Source organism: Antrostomus carolinensis, unplaced genomic scaffold, assembly GCF_000700745.2.
Source record: "Antrostomus carolinensis isolate BGI_N321 unplaced genomic scaffold, ASM70074v2 scaffold25710, whole genome shotgun sequence".
NCBI classification, from domain to species: domain Eukaryota; kingdom Metazoa; phylum Chordata; class Aves; order Caprimulgiformes; family Caprimulgidae; genus Antrostomus; species Antrostomus carolinensis.
Window position 1 is genome coordinate 19835 of NW_010286801.1, and position 16108 is coordinate 35942.

General features: G+C 35.5%; 1 protein-coding gene across 1 annotated transcript; it reads left to right on the forward strand.

The window, feature by feature from the left end:
• Positions 1–1032: 1032 nt before the first annotated feature.
• GUCY1A1 (guanylate cyclase 1 soluble subunit alpha 1) lies at positions 1033–15807 on the forward strand. Its single transcript, XM_010177417.2, has 8 exons — positions 1033–1281; positions 4311–4372; positions 5851–5909; positions 6986–7695; positions 9204–9689; positions 10197–10340; positions 12380–12534; positions 14741–15807. The coding sequence occupies exons 1-8, from the start codon at positions 1033–1035 to the stop codon at positions 14940–14942; spliced, it is 2067 nt and encodes a 688-aa protein (XP_010175719.1). The 3' UTR covers positions 14943–15807.
• The last annotated feature ends 301 nt before the right edge of the window (positions 15808–16108 follow it).

The window sequence follows — 16108 nt, forward strand, 5'->3', positions numbered from 1 at the left end:
ATCTCCCGAGAGACAAATGTAATACTTCAGCTGCTTCCAGAGTTGGCAAAAGCTCTCAAGGATTACCTTGTTAGAGTATTATATGAGGATGAGAGGATCTGATTCAATGAGATACAGTCAATAGAAAATGAAGCCCTTAAGGGAAGAGCCTTTTCAGATTAAATCTTACTGAAATAAATGTATCAACCAGGTAACAGTTATTAAAATGAAAAGTTCAGCCCTTTTTTAATGTGTTGTTTGAAAGATATCACCTTCACAAGCATAAAAAACCCTTGGTGTTTTCAAGCAACTACATCAGTTACGTGGTCAGATTCCCATGGTATTAGTTGTCGTCAGTCAGCAGCTTTTACACGAGCAGCTAACCTTTGGTCTTGAATGGTTTGCTGTTTCAGAAGTGCAAGTACTAACTTTAGTCATACACTTCTCTATTACAAAAAGAATATTTGGGGCATCAAGGAAATTGAGATTTAAGTATCCATAACAAATCAGTTTCATTGTGCTGTGTCAGTTAGTTTTTAATAGCTATTTATGAAGAATTAAAAAGGTTTTCTCATTAGAATTCTGCTCTCTACCCTTTCAGAAACCTCATCCATCAATGTGACCAAAAATACATCAGATAAAACAACTCCTCTGCCTTAATCACTAGAGCTACAATTCAGCCAAGCCATGCATGCAACTTTAATTACCTGAAACACTGAAATCAGTAGGGATTACATGCTTAAAATGGCACATGAGCTTAAGTGCTTTCCTGAGCAAGGTCCTAGAAAAGACATTATTTTAATGCACATATGATAAAACTGTCATGTCACAGGAATTTAAAGGAGAAAATAAATGTTTTTAATTTTTTTTTCTTTATTCCTGTTTTATAGGGGCACACATTTGTTCCTGTGGTGATTTATAGCTACCAATAATCTTCCACAGTGGTTTCCTTATCTACTGTTCCGGCACCTTCTGCTCTTGTTAGTAAACAGAAGAGAACTATTAAACACAAAGCCAAGTACTCTTAATCTCAAGAGAGAGACTTTGTACAGTATGTTCTGTACAAAACTGAAAGACTTGAAGATCACAGGGGAATGTCCTTTCTCCTTACTGACTCAAAGCCACGTTACTGAGGAACATGACAAGGAATGCACAGAAAACAGCTCTAGAGCCGCTTTGCCCATCTGCAAAGAAGTCCATGAAAAGGGTGCTCAAGGAAACCTTCCACAAAGGAAAACGAGCAGAAGTAGAGTGTACCTGCATACATTAACTGAAAGCATCTGCAAACTAATCTTCCCCGAGGTAAATAGATACTGCAAAATAATAATACTTTAACAGCATTTAATTATAAATATTAAAAAAGCATTTTATGCCAGCCTTTAGATGTAAGCCTTCAGAAAGTTGGCTGTTTTTTTGTTTTGGGTTGTTTTTTTTTTTTTATTTCAGAGTTGGTGTCTTACGTAGTTCTGCATTCTCTAAATCCTCATTTCATCCCCTTGCATTCCTTCTGGATACAATTTTACCACAATCAGTTTTGTACACACCATCCCTTCCACTGTATTTCCCTACAAAAACTACATTTTTGCCTTGTGTTTGCAACCTTTCACCAATCATTTTAATTGTGCCTTTTAAATCTGTGTATTTCTGTAGCAACTTTTTTACATAGAGATGCAATTACGGAAACTCTGTCTTGTTACCTAATTATGTAAATTATGTGGTCATCTTATCAATTCACCCAACAATCCACACTGCTAAGTACATTAGTCATTATCACAAACAAAATAAAATAGCTGTTTTCACCTGTTATGATGCTAACCTCCTGACATACTGTTTTTAAATACATTATTGACTGTTTACCACAAAGGTATTCTTATGTCTGCTCAACTCAACTGAAAACAGGTACAGTGCATGCACAGTGACTTGCTTGAGTGGAGATTAAAACCATGGTTTGTCTCTGTAAAAAGAACGTGAAAAATGCAGCTCCATAACATTCAACACTTGGACTTGCCTCAAATTCTGTGGAAAGTGTGTAGGAATTGACTGGTATATATTGGCGCTACAAATGGCAAATGGACAACTCTATACTCAATTGATTACAATTCCATTACTTGACATTAAGTGTACCTTACTAAATGTGCTGGAGTTTTGTTAAATCTATTTGCAGATCTGTTTTTGCAGCTCCTCATCTATTACCTTTTCATTAAAAAAAATGAAATTATTTACATATCATTATTCTATTACCTTTTCATTAAAACTCTACATTATCAATTTTTGATAGTCCCTTCTTTACTTCTGCTGTACTTACACACAAGAAATTCATCCCTTTAAAATGATCTTTAGACATATAAAGGAAAGAACTTTTAACTCAAGAATGAACTGGCAAAGCACCCTTCCTATGGTGTCACGATTGCTGTTTTGCTTCTCTAGTATATAGTTGTTGCTGGGATTTTTAATGAAATAATTGATTTTTTTTTCTTTAAAGAGTGGTATAAATGTATGCAGCTGCCTGTTACATAATCACGGCAGGCTAGTTCATCAGCTAGGAAAAAAGCTTGGTAAAGTCAAAGATATTGTGATCATCTACCCCAGGAGCTACTGAAGTTCAAGGTTATTGTCACTGCTATTTACAGTTATTCAAGTCATATTCATTGGAACGTTGTCCAAGTATAGTAGTCTGTTCTCATGCTGAAATGGAGTCAAGACCTAAGCATCTTCCCAGTCCTGGTTCTCCATAGAAGGGTTCTGCTTGTTTAAAAACATATTTTTCATTGCTTAGATACTTTATAGTGCCTTACTAAACCATCAGCGACTAACATAAATCTTCTTTCCAATTGGAAACTCCAAAACAGAGGGCCGCATCATGACCCCGATTGATTAATGAACTGCTCATTAAAACAGTGAGTTGTGCATGGAAGTCCAGGACATAGTGCATCCAGAATAACTTGATTAAATTTGAGTTATTATGTAGTGCATGTGATTGTTTTATTTGCTTCTTTGGGTTTTTTACAGAAATATAGAAAATATTGCTTGGAGATAAGCACTGAATTGGATGGCATTCCTCTTACTGTACCAGTTTATACACAGATGTAATTTACATTGTGTTCGTATACATGGTAGAACCATTGTTCAATTTAGAGTTTTTTGCTTGGAAAAAGTCTCCATAATATTGGCTTTCTTTCACATGATATTTTCTTCACATATGCAAACTTCCCTTTTGAAAATACAAAAAGTAAAAGATTTAGTAGAAAACACTAGTTTCTTCAGGGAATGAGAACCAAAGAAAAGCAAGACCACAGCAAGCCACACAGCCAAATTCTACCATGGCAGCATAGTACTAATCTATGACTGTCTTTATGGGAAGTTTGAGTTTCAAACGATCAGAGACTACATACATAAAACAGCTGTACTGGCCCCAGCAATTTGAAATATGTATGTTTAGGAAGTGTTGTATCTGTTCCCATTAGGAACTACAGAAAGGGTGTGGAACCATGGGATTGAGGTAAATTAAAGTAAATCTTCACAATACTCTAAAGTATTCCTTTCGTTACAGAATCCTTTTACAAAGGTTATCTACAGTGACTAGATTTTCATACGGAGGATATTTGAGTTTGCGGCATAAATAGCCAAAATTCTTATTTTTCTACAAATATAAAATAAACAGTTCTAACATTGTCTTGAAATGCTATAGTCTGGAAAACAGAAAAAGAGGTAATCTGAAGCACAGAATGCTATCTTGGTCTTTTATAGCTGCATTTGAAATTCTGTTACCCTTTGCAATTTCAATCTTGACACTTCCAAAAATTTCCCTGAAAAAAATCTAATATTGCAAGAAGTTACTAGTCTGAAGAGCTCCTTTTTAATGTTTTGTGATGGGCATAATGCAGAATATAACTGGCTTTTTCTGATAGGAGAATGTATTTTAAACTGAAAAGATTTTTTTTTACATTTTGCATCCATGGTAGAGTGCTTTTTTGGGGAATGGTGTGTATAATAATAGAAAGCTGAGTTAGTTGTACTTATTTCTTAGCAGCACTGTCTTTAATGCCATCTGACAACTTGGAAGTAAAGCATATCACTATATTTAAAATGCACAACCACCGGTGCACATCAGCTAAGGGGCTTAATTATAGCGGTACTGGAGCTGAAGACATCAACATAAACTAAATGTCAAGCACAGAAATGAGATGCTATTTCTAACAACTATACCACCTTGAAAAAATATGTTCGTTCCAAGGACAGAGAAGTAATTCTTCGCTGTATAAAAATGATATTCTTATGATTAAATTTTCAACAATAACATTTTAGTCAACATACCTTTTTTTCTTCCCCAGTTTGAAAGGCTAAATCTTGCACTTCAGAGAACACTTGCAAAACACAGAATAGAAGAAACCAGGTATGTATGTGTAATGCTGACTTCACAGCAAAAATGTTTTGCAGATGGTTCATAAGGACTGGGGTGGTGACCAAGGATCAGGACTTCTGGAATCTGTTTTAAATTATCATGTCAAATGGGTGTGTAATATTTCATGAAATGAAAGTTAAGATTTAGTTTATTTTAAAATATTCACAAATATTTAAATCACTCACAAAGTTGACTTAATGGACAAATTTAGCCATTTGTGCAGAGAAACGGGCAAGGACTTAAAAAGAGCAAGTGTTTAAAATGAGCAAGTTTTGGAGGAACTTGGAGACTCCTCAGGCATAGATGGAAAGGTAGATACAGTTGTATATGGATCTAGCCCAGTGTTTCTAAGATCCCAGGAAAAGAATTTTAAATGCAAACGATTAGTATTATACAAAAAAAAAAAAAAAAATTGGCTTCTGATACAGTGAACAATCGTACTCTACAGATATTGACATACATGTTTTCACTGGGCTCACTTGGCTTCTGGTTTCTGTTTTTGAGGAACTCAGCTTGATTTTCAGCACTCCTTAGTACTAATCCAATGTTAATCATTTGAGCCTTATGGGGGTGAGAATTTCTTAGCATCTCATTATATATTGAGGATTCAATTTATTGAATGCATTTGAAAAAATAAGCCCATCAGTTTAAATCTCCTTTCAAAAGTGGAGAAAAATAATGAAGTTGAAAACTGCACTGTTGCTTACCTAATTTGAAGCAAAAAAATATTATGCTATTCTGAATGATGTAGTGCAAATGCAAAACAGATCCAAGTGTCTGTATTGCTTTTGCATATAAATATATCTAAGATATTTCAAGTGAAGAAATTCAGAAAGCACATATCAAAAGCTTATTGCTTATATGGAGGTTAATTTAAGCTACATGTCCTTCTCATCGTTTTGGGTCTGACCTTCAGGTTGACGTTTATTGACCTGAGAGAACTCAGAGAGCTGCAGTTTTGTGTCACAGAATCTGAATTACTACCAATGAACAAGTAATTCTGAAGTTAATAGTTGTTATTGGTATTTCCTCTCAAAACAGAAATACCTTCTCACTTCTTTTGAATATAATGCATTGTAATTCCAATAAATGCTTGAATATAAATTCTGATCATATGTTACAATACATTATGGAATATAGTTATGGCTTCAAGCAAAAAACCCTGAACTAAACAAAAAACAGGACTGTTGCAACCCAAGTGTTTTTAATTAATGACAAGTCTATAGCATTTGACCTCAATCCATAATCTGAGCTCAGAGCACTAAAACTTTAATTTATCACAAATGCACAGGATAATCTAAGATCCTACCAAGACTCTATTTTGAATTAATGAAAAACCGCCTATTTGATCAGCAAAACTTGGTCTGTACACATTAAAGACAGGGTAGGTAACTTCTGTTACTTACTCTTTTTACCATGTTTATGTTGATTTTTCATGGGTTTTATTTATGTTTTTATGATCTTCACAGAACAAGTGGGGATAGAGAAGATTTTGAAAAAATAATCAGTGATCATGCTAATGCAGCAGGTAATGTAAGCTTGTTTAATAATAGGTATATATAAAAATATATAGATTACATAAGTTTTATATATAAAATAATATATGTATCTATAAATTAATCTTGTTATTAAGAAAGTATTTCCTCTATGTAAGGGCTGCAGTGATGCTGACAACACAGAGCCTAAACTGTGATCTCTGCAAGTAACAGTTCAGAGTGTAAAAATTCGAGCTAAAGAGATGAGTTTCTCAAATCTGAGCCATCACAGAATCATCCACCCCTAAGATCCAACATCTAGAGGGAGATGTAATATACATTCAGTAATAAGTTACAGTTTTATACTCATCAAAAACAGTTGGATCCTTTTAATCTTCTCCAGGACTGTAGTCTGTCAAAAGAGAACTGCTGTAATTTGCAATACGGGATTCTCTGGTTACATCTGTAATAGTAAATTAACATTTCCAGGAGCTGAAAGGTGGTCTTCTGTACACTTAAACTGTTAATCTGGTGCTGGCACACAGTTGGCCTGTGAGAGATAACACTTTTCCAAATGATTCCCAGTAAGAATTGGGGAGTTGGAACATTCCCAACAGTCAGTCTGCACACAGCTATTTTGTTAAAACAAATTTACTAGCAAAGATGTGAGCTGTTCTGTGCCAATTGGCCTCAGTGCCTTGGAATATTCCTAGGGTCATTTGATTTATTGGATCAGGCATGGTAGTTGTATATGCATGTGTGCACAGATCCTATTTTATTCCTACTTTTTATTCTTATTTTAAGTTTTTAGATGCTTATTTTATTTATTTATATCAAGCTAAGGGAATTGAGTCAAATCCTGTTCCCGAATGTTCATTCATTCTGTTTACATCTCTATATTGAGTCTTGGATCTTTCCAAACTACAAGTTATTGTCTCCCTGTCTTCCAGGCAACATGAGTATGTCTTTGGTTACAGCTGGACTCCTAAATGAGAAGGCCCTCAGGTGTCAGTGCTGGATCAGGGAAGGATATTACCAATTTGATTTGGTCTAGGATGAAAAAAAGTGGAGGTTAGCCTGAGGTTCAGCATGATGAGTGCAGTTCTGACTAAAATATGGTTCCATGCAGGTGTTCCCATGGAGCGTCTACGGGAATCTCTTGGTGAAGAGCTATTCAAAATATGCTATGAAGAGGATGAACACATATTAGGGGTTATTGGAGGAACTCTTAAGGACTTCTTGAACAGTTTCACTACTCTGCTGAAGCAAAGTGGTCACAGCCAAGAAGCAGGAAAAAAGGACAGACTTGAAGACGCTTCCATATTATGCCTGGAGAAAGATCAGGACTTCTTAAATGTGTATTATTTCTTTCCTAAGAAAATCACGAGTCTTATTCTATCTGGTATTATTAAAGCAGCAGCTCATATTTTGTATGAAACTGAGGTGGAAGTGATGCTCATGCCTCCCTGTTTCCATAATGACTGCACTGAGTTTGCTAATCAGCCTTATTTGCTGTACTCTATACAAGTCAAAAGTGCAAAACCTTCCTTATCTCCATGTAAACCACAGTCTTCACTTGTGATTCCTGCCTCTATGTTCTGTAAGACTTTCCCATTTCATTTTATGTTTGACAAGGATATGTCAGTTCTTCAAGTTGGAAATGGGATAAGACGACTTTTGACCAGGAGAGAATTTCAAGCTAAGCCCAATTTTGAAGAGTATTTTGAAATTCTTACCCCCAAAGTAAGCTGCACTTTTAGTGGAATAATGACAATGCTAAATATGCAGTTTACTGTACGAGTCAGAAGATGGGATAATACTGATATGAAATCATCCATGGTAAGAGATTTTTTATCATCATTACTTATGTGAGGAATTTGTTTTCTTCACTTAGAGTTAAAATAATGCAAAACACGGCGCGCTTTGCATTGTCTAACTCTCAACTTCTAATACAACTGAATAATAATGATTTATTGGAGGCAGTCTAATATAATTCAGATTCTGAAGCCAATACTCTCAGAAATCTGCTTTAGGACTTTTGCACAAGTAAAATCCGACTGTTGATTTGATTTTATTTTAAAAAATTGAAATATTGAGATAAAATCAGTAAATTAAGATAGAGCCAATGACATGCCATACTGCTGAGAATAAGGGCATCTCCAACACAAAGATAGTGGCAGGGAAAGCTTTACCAAAGTGATCTTCAATCACATGGTAACAACAGCTTTAGGATTTTGGGAAAGAAGTAGACATTTCCTGTGCGCATTCAGCCTTTGGTATCTTTGGAATTTTGGTATCTTTGATATTCTGATGTTTTCATCAGATGCAATCACCAAAGCTCCTGCTTATTTTCAGCTGGTGGGATTACTTACTGTCTCTGCTGGAGCTGGGTCTGTGGCAAATGACAGTAAAAAAGAGTAAAAACCACTGAATATTCAATGACTGCTTTTATTTGTCACTGGCCTCAGCTGAATTCCAGTTTATATACACCTGAGGCACTCCAGGATAAATTACCAGTTCAGACTTAACACTCCAAGAACTTAAATGAAGAATGGTAATAGTTTTCATCTAGTTATTAATGAAGTGGGAAAAAATATAGCACTGATTAGCTACTTCATCTCAGGTTTGTTTCTGCACTAGGCAACAGTTTACAAGGGGTAATAGGTTCTGCTTTGCTTCTGCAGGTACTTACATGTACAAATGTCTATTAGCAAGTAACGGGTTTTATTCAAAAATGGACTTTCAAACCAGTGTTTGGTGGAGCTCTGCAGCACCTTGCACGTTACACAACTGAATACAGAAGGGACATAAAAACACTTCACACAAAATATTTTGCTTTCTTAGATCATCAAAAAACTGCCATTTATGCCTTTAATTGTAAATTGCAGTGAGTACTGAACATCCTATGATAGAATTGAAGCAGACTTTCTCACTTTATCTTACAAAGAAAGTGGTGCATGAACCAAACACTAGTTATTAGCAGAAATTCATAGGCCACTGTATTCACTAACATTTTATCAACAGATGAAAAAGCACAAAATTCCTCTTTTTGTATTTCTTCTCCTCCTAAGCTAAAACTGATACTGATACACAAACATAATTAGGTGTTTATCCTTAAGACGTGTTCTGACTTTTGTACCAGAAGGTTCAAGCAAAATAAACTTCTTTGGTGGCTCTATGATTTAGCACCCCATGTTTTCTCTAAGGCAACTAAATGAAAATGTAAGGACTGTGGACCAGTCTGATTTTCCTATGTTTCAGTAAAATGTATTTCCTCTAAAACTTCTAGCTTCTAAACCATTGTCATGCATCTTTTGCATTAATTCTTGTTCCTTTAACTGTTTCAGGTTATGGATCTTAAAGGCCAAATGATCTATATTTTTGAATCCAGTGCCATCCTATTCTTGGGATCTCCTTGTGTGGATAGACTGGAAGATTTTACAGGACGTGGATTGTACCTCTCAGATATTCCCATTCACAATGCATTGAGAGATGTTGTTCTGATAGGAGAGCAGGCCAGAGCTCAGGATGGACTGAAGAAGAGGTTAGGAAAGCTAAAAGCAACCCTTGAGCAGGCCCATCAAGCACTTGAAGAAGAAAAGAAGAAGACCGTAGATCTTCTGTTTTCAATTTTTCCCGGAGAGGTTGCTCAGCAGCTGTGGCAGGGACAAGTTGTGCAAGCCAAGAAATTTAATAATGTCACAATGCTTTTCTCTGACATTGTTGGATTCACTGCCATCTGTTCCCAGTGCTCACCTATGCAGGTTATCACCATGCTTAATGAGCTTTATACTCGCTTTGATTACCAATGTGGAGAGCTAGATGTCTACAAGGTACGCAATTTATTGCATTTCTGTGGGGTTCTGGGGCAGGAAAGGAAATTAAGACTAAATGGGACAGGGGGTAATAGAAGTCCAAAAACTATTTTGCCTTAAACCTTCATTATAAGAAAGACATATTAAGATAAATCACAAAACAAACAAACAAAAAAATCAATGGAATCAGCCATTCACGCAGCCAAGAGGGAAACTGATTAAAACTTAAGAAAAATTAATTTCAATGACAGCGCTGTGGATCTGGAGTAAATAGGTGTTAAATGGAGCTATGGGTGCCTGGACAGCAGGTGATCAAGGAAAAGTATTTTAGCATCATGCCCAGCAATCAGTACAAGTTGTGCAGTTTTTCCTTTTGAATAATCTGCAGGATTTGCCCAGGACTTAAATAATTTAGTCAGACAAATAAAACTCAGTCAGTATGTAGGTACAATTCTTACTGAAGCCACAACTATTCTTTTATATGTCAAACAGTCTAACAGTAAGGAACAAATATGCCTGTTTTAGGTTGAGACTATTGGAGATGCCTACTGTGTCGCTGGAGGTTTACACAAAGAAAGTGAAACACATGCTGTTCAAATAGCATTGATGGCCCTGAAGATGATGGAGCTGTCAGATGAGGTGGTGTCTCCCCATGGAGAGCCTATCAAGGTCATATTTTTTATTGTATTTTATATGGTTAAATTGTGCATTTTTTGCTTTTTAGTTGCTTTTGGGGCTTTGGTCTCAAGGAAATTTTGCATCATTGCATTAACTCAGACAAGTTGGGGAATCAAGTGTGTATGGCTAGAGAAGCTGGCCTTTTTAGTTCTATGAATGAGAGTTTTGTGGAAAAGCGAAGATGAAACAGAGATCTGAAAATCAACCCAAAAGACTTAAATGCACTGAAATCAATAGGTGCACACTGACACGCTGCAGTTTTTGCCTCAGTAGCAGTGAATTTATCAGTGGCATGGAATATTCTGTTACTGTTTTCTAATGAGGAGACTAATCTCAAAATTAGACCAAATGAGAACATCTAAGTCTTCTGAAGTAACAGGTATAAATACGAATCATCAAACACATGTTCTGATTGCAGTAATCCACACATCTTTAAAGGATTCTGTTGCTGTTCTTGTTTCACAGTCAGATACTGAACCACTACCATAAGATAATGGTGTTAATGCTGTCAAAGCAACTATGTGATGTCATTTAGGTTCCTGCTCCAGCAAGGGGATTGGACTAGATGATCTTTCGAGGTCCCTTCCAATCCCTGACATTCTGTGATTCTGTGATTCTGTGTGTTAGGCTCAGTGGTAGTTATATTTATGGCTTCCCTTCAATGAGGACTTATACATGTACTGAACTTTTCATGTAGGTTTAACTCTCACTGAGGAAAAAAGAGAAAGGCCTGTGTGCATGACACATGATGTAGACTTTCTACTAAGGTTCCATCTACTGGAACAGGGTCCTATTATTTTTAATACAGGTGTCTGAGTTCATTATGTCTTTCATTTGCTCATTTTTAACATGTATCTGTTAATTTGTTCCTTTAGAAAACTTGAAGCTTCTTTGATTGTAGGTTAAGGAATATTTGTATTCCAAGACAAAGAAAATGGGTGTTAAGATGATTACATGCTCCACATTTATCACAGAGAACAGCAGTATTATATTATAAATAAGTGTTGTTTTTTTTGTATTTTACAATATCAAATTAAATAATGCTTAAAAAGTCTGGAAACATCTTGACAATATTATAACATGTTTATAGTTTACATGCAAATGCTACCTCTGTAATTTTGAATGAGAAATGCTCTTACATTTTAAAAAGTAATTTTAAAATAGGGAGAAAAAAATTATATTGTAGAAATACCTACGAGAAGCTTCTTGGAAGAAAACTGAATCTTGCTATTTTTAATGAAAGCATGCATCTATTTTAATGAAGTGCTTCATGAAAGCATGGGCTGTTTTGCCAAGCAACAAATATGTCACAGTCTACTGTCATTTTATATATCAATTGTCAAAGAAAAAGGCGTGACTGCAAACCGCTTACTTTAAATCATACCAGTATATTGATGTACGTATTTCAGCCATCTTTGCTGTGTGGGTGGATTTGGCTTTTGTTGCAGGCTTTTCTGCTTTTCCACTCAAAATTAGAAATTGTGACTTCTTCATAATGATATGATATTCTCTTAATATGTAAAGAGCAGCACACACAGTAGATATGCCAGCTTTCTGACATCATGCCATTCTTGTGTCAGAGTGCTATTCTGAAGAAATCATGTCTACATATGTATAATGCACATAAGAAAAAGAACACACCTGCCTTCTGACCTTAACAGCAAAGCAAGTACTATTCATTAACCGTCACCAGTCTCACAATATTGTGTCACATAATTCCTCCCAGGAAAGTATCCAAGTGTCGTAGTAACTCCTGCTGCTGTTTCTAGATCAATGTACTGCCACAGAGACCAGCATTATCGCAGTCATATCAGATGAAGGATTACTTGCTATAAATGCAAAGCAAAGTAAACTTCAGCTAGTTAATTCTCCATGAGCAGTGGTGACCAGAATACAGACATTTTAAGGAGCCTGTACTAGCTCAGTTTGTATTAGTAGCTCATTTTTTTTTAATAGAGGAAGAATTTATAAAACTGACTTTAACCATTTTCTTTTACCAAATAATGCTGTTTTCTGTCTTTTATTTAAAGATGCGTATTGGTCTTCATTCTGGATCTGTCTTTGCTGGAGTTGTGGGGGTTAAAATGCCTCGTTATTGCCTTTTTGGAAATAATGTAACCCTTGCCAATAAGTTTGAATCTTGCAGTATACCTAGAAAAATAAATGTCAGCCCAACAACTTACAGGTACAGTGCTTCATATCTGTAAAGTGTCCACCTGAAGTAGTTACTGTAATAGTTCATTATTGTCCTGTTCTTTTTTTTTTTTTTTTCTTTTTTTTTCCCTCTGAAGTACTCCTGTTTATTTTCCTTTTTCTCTTTTTGTCTGACTGCTCATGAATGTGCTATGGTTATTTTTAGTCAGAATGCAACCAGCAGCAGCAAGAAAATAAGTGAAACAGAACAGCTGATACTTATTTTTCAGATGTTACATTTAAAATAAATGGGCTGTCTGGGCCAATTTTGCTTCTTACCCTGCAGCTGTATACCTCTTACTTTTTCTTTCTTCTTTCATACAGTTGGCTCCTCTTTGAGCTATGTGGCTTTCAATGTGAATTGGATGCCAAACTGGCTGCAGGTGCCCTTGAAAATAACAACTGAACTGAAAAACTGTTAAATATCACCCTCCACAGCTTCATTCTCTTTTGGTTAGAGAAGATGAATGAACAGGTTGCACTGAATCAACCATGCCAGTGTTTAGTTTATACAGATCTTGGTCCCAGCTCAGTTTAGTACAGAACTTAGGCTGTACCACAGATCATACATTTTTAATAATGTGTACTATGTGATTATGCAGACAGCCAGCAGGCTCTCCCATACATCTTTCCTTTGTCCTCCAAACCCAATACTCTCTTTGTATTATCTTTTTAATTATATGTAAAAATCACCTTGCAACATGCTCATGGCCAAGTGCCTTATACACGCCAGGCAAAATAATAGGAAACTGTTTTGAATTTGATGGTAACAACAGTCTACATCTAAACTCCAGGTTCAGGTCTGAATCTTATGCCACTGAGCTGACAGAGACTATTGTTTCTTCCAGAGTGGCCAAAAGTTTTTTTTAAGAATGAACTGTAGAGACTGAATCTATGTCTGGCTGCGTAAAATAACCAGAAATATGGATATAAATTATTTTTTTCTTTTAAGGAAGCTCTGCTACCCTCACTGTAGCCTGGACAGTCAGTTGTTCCTACTCGGCTCGTACCCACTGCCATGTATGTGATAATGCCTTGTGGCAAGGTTCTGTGTCCAATGTCAGACAGAGAATTTGGCACAGGTTCCTGACCTCCCCTGCAGCATGTGCTATGTGACTTACAGGCTGCCAAGCTTTAGACTCTCTTGTATAGCTAAGTTAGATAAAAGTAGCCCAGGTATTAGGGCACACAGCAAGTGATCTTTTCGATCGTGCACTCTAACCAAATACAGAGACAGCATTAGCATCACCAGTGCTTATGTATGTCAGAAAAACAGTGCTGGCCAACAGGGATTTTTTTTTTTCAATATCCATAAGGAAAAATTTTTTGAATGATTCTAGGTACAGTCTTTTCTTAAAACCATTAGATGTTTCACACACAAGACTTGTCTATAACTTGTAGCTTAAGTATGTTTCTGCAAGGCTGTGTATTCATCTCAAGAAAATATTTGAAATTAATATACTGTTGGAAAAAAAAAAGAATTCATTCTCTGAGGTCTAGAAAATAGGCAATTTGGTTGAAGGGTAAGCTATTGTTATTATTGTAGTATGAATGCTTTTTTTCCTGAGTGAATGATGTGTTAACCTCCTTTTTGTTTAGTGGTTTTTTTTCTTTTTGATTCCTACACCAATTCTAAACACATATTGATGACATGATGGCACCTTGCACAACTCCTGTATATTACAATAATTGTTTGGAAGCTTAGATACCAGTCATCAGTATTTATCCTTACAGATTAGCAATCTATGTTTGAGATACAGAAGACCACTGGGTTTAGTGGACTCGTGTGAAAAAGCAAAATTATTAGATTTGGGAAGATAGTTGGTGAATAGTTTGGTTAATAAGCTTCTCAGTATTTCCTTAGCTGAAACTTTGATTATGGTGCCAGTTTCATGTGCAAATCTGAGCTAGCTTTCAGTACTAAATCATTTTTGAAAATATTTACAGCAAACATAGCACCTACATGCAAAACATTGACAAGACAAAGGAAGAGAGGCAATACTTCTGTTTGCATTGGTGCACAAGTAAATAGGTTATCCAGGTTACCAAATAAATAGTATTTTTTAATATTTTCAGTAAATAACATATAAATATTAGATTCTGCCCTGCTGTACGTAAAGAATTATTGAATGTCTGCACTTGTGGTAACAAATAGTGACTAATTCGTTTTTAATCAAGATGATTGATTTTTGTTCTAGGTTGTTAAAGGAATATCCAGGTTTTGTGTTCACTCCTCGCTCAAGAGAGGAACTTCCACCAAATTTTCCCAGTGATATCCCTGGAATTTGCTATTTTCTGGATGCTTATATTCAAGGAACAAATTCACAGACTTGGTTTCAGAAGAGAGATTTGGGAGACGGTAATGCCAATTTTTTGGGTGAGGAAACAGGAATAGACTAAATTGTACATTCACAAATGTATAGAATAAATGTATAAATATTTTGATTTTTTTGTATAAATGAAAATTTTAAAAAATGTATGAAACATGAAAGCACTTTAGATTGTTAACACCTGAAAGCCAGTATTAAAATTTCAGGAAGTATGTCACTGACTACTTTTTATTTTTCCTTTGCATAAGGAACATAGTCACTAAAATAATACTACAACTTCACTGTTGAAAATGCTATTAAAACTACATTTTCCTTGTGGTAATTTGTAAGTGCTATGTAACAACTCTCTCAGTTCTCTTTGTGCTGAGAATTCTAGATGTATTGTACATGCAGTGTGTAAGGAAATGTAATGTGCAAGTGATGCAGCCACATGCAGTGTTGTCAGCTGGTGCTTACCAATGATTATTAAAACTACATTTTCTTAGTGATTCCATAAGAAAATATCCATTAAAAAATTGTAATTGCTATCACATACTCCTTCCAGTGCATCATTTGGGCCCCATCCTAGAACCTGCTGACCATCTTCTAACACTGACTGGAGTCAATGTGTTGAGGGTGCTCAGCATCTTCTGGATCAGGCTGCTGTTTGTAGTTAATACACATATATATAGCAGAGTTTGCTGCTTACTGTTTCATGAACTTCATTTTGTATATAAAATGAATATAGATTAAAACACTGTATAATCACATACTAAAGTCTCTGTAATCAAACAATATTTTCGTTCTTGGGGTTTTTTAAATACTTTACAAAAAATAATAGTATCCACTTGCTATTATGTATTAGAGCAATAAATGTTTTCTTTTTGTTGTCATTTAAATTTGAAATGTTTTAAAATAAGTGTAATAAAAAATGCTTTGGAGTATTTGTTTAGAAAGGAAATTCCAGTCAAACTGTATAAAATGGAACAGAAACGTGCCAGTTTAAAGCTATGATCCTTATTCAAGGACAGCAATGTGGGTATGGCGTCACTGAAATGCCTATGGTATACTTGCTTTAAAGTTGCCAGGGGAATCTACAGGTGAAGAGAAACACATATACAAAGTATTAATATTACTACAGTACAAGCTTTTCTATTGTGGATTGTGGAATGTGAGTGGAGAACTCACAAGGGTCTGTCTCTAGAACTGGCAGAATAGAGTTAGTTATGAGTCCTGAGTTTAGGATTCTGCCTCGCT

Coding starts and splice junctions, on each gene's coding strand:
- GUCY1A1 (XM_010177417.2), top strand. CDS start 1,033: ATGTTCTGTACAAAACTGAAAGACTTGAAGATCACAGGGGAATGTCCT. Junction 5,910..6,985: donor TGATCATGCTAATGCAGCAG/GTAATGTAAGCT, acceptor GGTTCCATGCAG/GTGTTCCCATGGAGCGTCTA. Junction 9,690..10,196: donor GAGAGCTAGATGTCTACAAG/GTACGCAATTTA, acceptor TGCCTGTTTTAG/GTTGAGACTATTGGAGATGC.